This window comes from Crocodylus siamensis, chromosome 5 (genome assembly GCF_052110815.1).
Source record: "Crocodylus siamensis isolate JL-2025a chromosome 5, ASM5211081v1, whole genome shotgun sequence".
Taxonomy (NCBI): domain Eukaryota; kingdom Metazoa; phylum Chordata; order Crocodylia; family Crocodylidae; genus Crocodylus; species Crocodylus siamensis.
The window spans coordinates 151,263,511-151,269,510 of NC_143399.1; the positions used below are offsets into that span (position 1 = coordinate 151,263,511).

Below are 6,000 nucleotides of genomic sequence, written 5' to 3' on the forward strand. Positions count from 1 at the left end.
AGTGAGGGCTGGCATCTTGAACAAGTACCACTTTTTATTCTGGGGATATAATTCTGATATAAATGTAATATTGTGGGATACAGATATATGTAAATATATATTTTGTGTTCACGCACACACAAACACACACACGTGCATTTATTTAATATATAAAATTTTAAACAAGATTAAATAAATTATTTGAGCCTCTGCTTTGAGAGCTGTTACCTAGCTTGTAAGGGTTGTCACTGCAGTGTGAAGGAATCCCTTAAGAGCTCCCGGAAACCCTCTTAAACAGCAGCAAGGGCCAGTTCTATTGACAGCCTAGTTCAAATGGTCCTGGACTTTTAAGTACAGGCATTTTACTTTTACTGGTGTGAGTGAGTGGAACAGTTCAGCACACAAAACCAGCCTATATCCCTAGTAGACCATAAGTTTGGCGCACATAAACTGGTTTAAAAATGGTGGAACCCATTTTTAAGATATGCCACCCCACCAAAGGTTGAATGTGTGTTGTGTTAGCTACCGAGCTAAACTATGCTGCTTGCAGAAAACTGCGTAACTTGGATCAATTCTGCTTCTGCCTTTTGAAATATCGGTACCTAACCTTGTAGAAGAAGTACTCCCCAGAATTCCTTGCTGCAGTAGAAAAAAGGAGATGAATTCCTTTCCTACCTTTTTCCAGGCATGCACTTTTGCATTTGATCAGGAGCCTTCCTAATGTGTGTGTTTGTATTTAGGGATTTTTTAAAAATTCCTACATTATGTATTTTTAAGATTTTATATATTCTGGGGTAGGACTTTCAAATGGTCAATGCTCTGTTTGCCTCCAAGAGGAGAAGGAGGGGCTTTTAAAATGTTTTAAATAGTAACTGTTCAAACAGAACATAAAAATAAAAGAGAACAATGAAAATGGATTTTTTTTTTTTTTAGGAAGCCTGAGAATGAAGTATAAATACGCAAACTGTATCTCTATATTTATAAAGGTCCTTTCACATTCCCCACAGGGAGAATGGAGGGTACTAAGCACTGTATAGGACCCTAGGGACCTCTAGAACAGCCTGTGTATATTAGCAGAAAGTCAGGATAGTTTGGGTTCCAATTGAAATCTATTAACCCTTAAACATCTGTCTGCTTCTTGACTGCTGCATCACAAATAGGTTTGGCTAAAGGCAAAATTGCAGCTGATAGCATCAGCTCAGAAGAACCATAAATTCAAAAATCCTGCAGCCTTGCTTTTCTCATCTCAGAAGAGCAGCAGCGTGTCAGGAGGGAGAAGTTGTTTATCATATGTATCTGTGTATTTTATATTTTCCATGTTTGTTCCATAGTAATTTTTATCTTACTAATCATTCCATTTTGAATGGAGTTTTGGTTTTAATAATGCTTCATATTTAACTCAATACATATGTGTGTGCAATTTCAGCAGTTTCAATTTATTGAACAGCTGTTAGGATTGATCTTAAAATATTTACCTCATAGGAAAAAAATTAAATTTTGGATCCCACAGTATTCTTGCTTGGTATTGCTTTTGGAAGATATTATTTCTTTAAACTATTATAATTCATTTTGTTTCATATTTATCTCACTAAGCCTAAGCAAATTTCAAACAAAAATACATTAGTCATCTGTCAGACATGTGAGAGCTGTTGTCAAAATTTTTGCAACCCCGAAGTCAGCGGTATACTTAGTCCATAAAAAGAGGATGTGCATTAAATATATAGCATTCCCTTCACATTTAAGCCAAAGATTATTTTTTAAATAACTTGGATGTAATTTTCAGAGGTCAGCCTTATGATAAGATTTTATCCAGGCAAAAAATATATAGAAAGATGAGATCAAGTATATTTTTACCTGTCATACAGGAACATTGACAGCAGTTTGGGGTGGGGGAAGGAAACGGTTTTTCCTTTTTCTTTCCTTTTCCTAAACAGTATGCATGTATTTTAAAAATAGAATTTATATCTTTGCCTAACTGCAGTTTGAATGCCTACAACAAAAAGATCTAATGTTTTAATTTGGAATTCAAGCTCTTATAACTGTATATAGGAGGAAACATCCATAAGGAGTTGCATACAAAACTCTATTGCATTTATATCAGACTAAAGGTTAATATTGCATATTGTTTTCAATTAGGAGTACAATAGATTTGGCTGGTGGGTAGGAGAAATGAAGGGAACCATTGGCTTGGTGCCTAAAGCCTACATAATGGAGATGTATGATATTTGAGAGGCCCGGGTAAGTACATTTTAATCCAATCTTCTGTAATGGCTTATATGTTCCCCTATTCTCTGTTTCATGAGCATTTCTTTCCTGGAACCCTTGCAGAAGTCCTGTTAACATGAAGATTGTAGCAAAATATATTTAAGGCTCAATTAAAGCAGCTCTGTTGGGTTTGTGTATGAAATAGAAACAAACAACTGTGTTTGAAATAAGATGTATTCCATTACTACTTTCTTCTCCCTACCCTCTTTCAGTAGAGTCAAGTCTACAGGCTTTCTGGTTAGCTTTTGTTGCTTAATAATGTCAATGTGTACAATTAGACATGTATGGAAGAGAAATATTTGAGCTCAACTGTTTTTTGTATGGGTGTTTTGGGGTTGTTTGTGTGTTTGTTTAAACTAACCATGTATTGCAAACTTACTTTTCTCAGTCAAAAGAAATCTGAAATTTAAGTCCAGCGTGGTGTGCAGATGCAATTTCCAGATCTGGGCTCCAAAATGGGAAGATTCTGCTGTGTAAACCTGCAGTTGCCATGGCTGTAGTTAGAACATCATCTCAAATATATGAAGTAAAACATTTGAAAAACGCATTTCTGAGTTTGTTTTGCAAGTCATCAATATTTTGTCAACATTTTTGGAAAAAAGTTCTGTACAATTATTTGTTTCATAACTACAGCACAGTGAAACTAAATAGATAACAGTTAATGTGTGAGGCACAATCAGTAAAACTCTACCTGTCGCTGTTCTCCTTATGCAGTATTAGCACTTGTCCTATCCACCTGTTCTATACTAGAGTGGAACAGGATAATTTTTCCCCTATTAAAGCTTTGAAAATACAGCAGGATCTTGAAATTAGAAAATTATTCACTTCAGGTAGATTTTAATAGCTGATAGTTTCATTTCAGTTTGCTAGAAGTGATTTCATAGAAAGCTAAATAATTTCTGTGTAGCAATGTAATGATGTGCTTCTGAAAAAAAATTATTTTAAATTTCTAAATGTGATTTATACTTCATAGGATTTTATTTTATATATAGTAAGATTTCATAATCACTGAATAACAGAGGGCTAGAGTAAATCATCAGAGTCTCTTTAAAATTAGTAGAACTATATTGACTTGCACTGTATTATCCTTATTTGCAGACATATATTGGATGAAAAAATACATGGAACTGAAAATGGCTATTTTGGGTGCTGGATGCATAAAAAATAGCATTTGTGCATGAATTTCTTATCAGCAAAGCACTCCTTACCTGTTTTTCTGTTGTTGAAGCACAGACACTTTCACTGATCTAATCTTCCTGGCTTGCCTACTGCTTACCCAAGTTATGCCATGAGTTTGTGAGACTATACATGTGAGTAAGGGATACCTTCAGCCTCAGCAGTAGCATAAGCAGGATATGATTATTCATTATACCACCACAAAGTACAGTTACAAAAAAAATTAAGCATCTCTTGTACATAGAACCCGAACAATTCCAATTGTAGTAATACTTAAAAATCCTTTGTTCCATTTGTTTGTTGTATAGGTGCATGTATAATATCCCTAGTTATTTTGAATTCCCCAGAACACTTGGAAGCAACCAGGAGTGGTCTGATGATTTGTGAGACCCTCAAGCTGCCAAAAAGACAGGCCAAGCCAGCCTGTGAATTGCTGAGTCTGTGCAGGTCCCCTAGTACTTGCTTATGCTGTTTATGCTTCAGGCAGGCCCTGGAACTAGTGTGGGATAAAAGGTAGTTTTAATTTAAACATTAAATTGTTTTATTTCAGGCAACTAAAGCTGAGTTTTACTTTAAATAATTTATTTCACTTTTTGTTATACAAGACTGCTAGTAAGAGGTGAACCAGGGTGAGTTTGGTTATTTTACAAACGATTTTTTTAAAGAACTGGTCATTGAAATCTCATGTGTATGTAATCTGTGAAGCATGAAAATGATAGACTTCAACCTTCAGAGTTTTACTACTTTAATTTATCAAGTGTACTTGTAGATTGCATACTGTGTACACTGTTAATATCATGGCTGTTAATACACTGTTAATATCATGGCTAGAAAAACTTTCTCTCTTTTTAACAAACCAGCGTAATAAGTCCACACACTGAAAAATCTTTATATTAATTTAATAATTTGGAAATCCCCCTGCAACTTTTTTGATTTACTATCTTTTGTGTCAAAGGCATGTACACATGAATGACCAATAAAACTGAATTTATAAACATCTAAGTTATAGCAAATTTACTCTTAAAAAAATCAGTAATCATTTTGGGCAGCAATATTATATGTCAAAATTAAACCCATAGCAGATTTTTGCGGCCAATTTAAACCTTGGGAAACTTTCCTGCTGACAAACTAAACTATGACAGTGTTAGTGGGCATTGCTCTCCTGTTTTTCGTTTGGTATATAAAAGAAGAATTTGTACTATAGTGGTTTATCAGTAGATGGCAGCAGATTTTCATAGCATGTTGCAGTACTTGGAAACCCTGCCCCCACCAATTGATCTCATGCACAGGCACTTGCATTTACAAGTTAAAATCACTGGAGGCCTCCTTCGCCTTATCCTGTTAATCCAGGAGAGGGAGTCCTTACCCAACTGATGAATAACAAGCTCTTTGAGCTATTTTTCCTGTTGATGGTGACAAAAATAGAAATAAAGTATCTTTTGTCTGTTGTTCTATAGCATTTATTTTCTGTCTGTTTGTACAGCGTGAAAGGTTATCAAACAGAAAACATGCACATTGAAAAACTTTTTTCAAGAAGAGGAGACTTCCAGCACCATCCCGAATTTTTTTGAAATAAGCCAGCAAAGCAAAATCAATACAATGTTTACTTTAAATCGTTGCAAATACCATAACCTTTTTTGAATGAGAAAATTCTTATTAATACAATTTAAACAAAATTGGATGTTGGAAAATAGGCTAATTGCTTTATTTTCATTGTTTACTTAGATTTCATTTGCCTTTATTTGAACTGTAAGACAGCTAATTTTTTTTGTAAAGGTGATTGTAAGTCATATTTTATGCAGCATTTTACTTGATTATTTGCTCTGTACTGAATTTGTGCTATACTGCCATTAGATCTTACAATAATGTTCCACTCTGCAAATTTTTAAGGTTCAAATAAAGTTTAATTGTTTGCAAACTGTTATGATGCTAATAATTCAACAGCCTGCTGTGTTACTAATGAAATTACTTTGTTATGATTAATTTGGAAAATAGTGTGTTGATTGTAGTAATTAAGCACAACAAGGTGAAGTAAATGATTCTAATGCCATCTGGCCTCCAAACTGAATGAAGAAATGAAATGGGGCTGTCATTTGAATTTATTCAGTGAAGTAAGGGTAATACAAATGACTTTTATTGCTACAGCACCCGGACATAACCATGCCACTCCATAGCATGATTTCATGTACATTTGCGTATATAATTCTTTTTCTCTGCATTATTTGCTTCAGGCTTACAGATTTTACCTGCATCTAGGTGAGATTTACCTCCTTTTGCATATTTCCTATAATTAGGTATACCATAGTGTATGCTTATTGGATGCCAGTTTCTTAGATACCCATATTTAAGGGTGAGATTTCTAGAAGTGCTCAGTGTTAACCTCACTTTGCTTTTCTCAGAGCCAATGGTAAAAACCTCTTTTGATTTTAAGGGGTAATTAAGCCAAACCTGAGCACTTTGGAAAAGTCTTCCCTTGTGTTCAAAACTAGATATGTACTTTTTGTTCAGTTTTGTTCTGCATCCTTCACATAACACACCTTTATGAGTGGTATGAAGCATAACTCCTTGACACTTGTTCTG

At 34.5% G+C, this 6,000-nt stretch overlaps 1 protein-coding gene across 1 annotated transcript in view; it reads left to right on the plus strand.

Moving 5' to 3' along the window:
• SKAP2 (src kinase associated phosphoprotein 2) overlaps nucleotides 1-5,349 on the plus strand; it is a 166,057-nt gene extending 160,708 nt beyond the window's left edge. The window contains exons 12-13 of the mRNA XM_090046706.1: nucleotides 2,116-2,217; nucleotides 2,633-5,349. Of these exons, the coding sequence (XP_089902832.1) occupies nucleotides 2,116-2,208 (93 nt within the window). The 3' untranslated portion in view covers nucleotides 2,209-2,217; nucleotides 2,633-5,349. The remainder of the gene's footprint in view (nucleotides 1-2,115; nucleotides 2,218-2,632) is intronic.
• The last annotated feature ends 651 nt before the right edge of the window (nucleotides 5,350-6,000 follow it).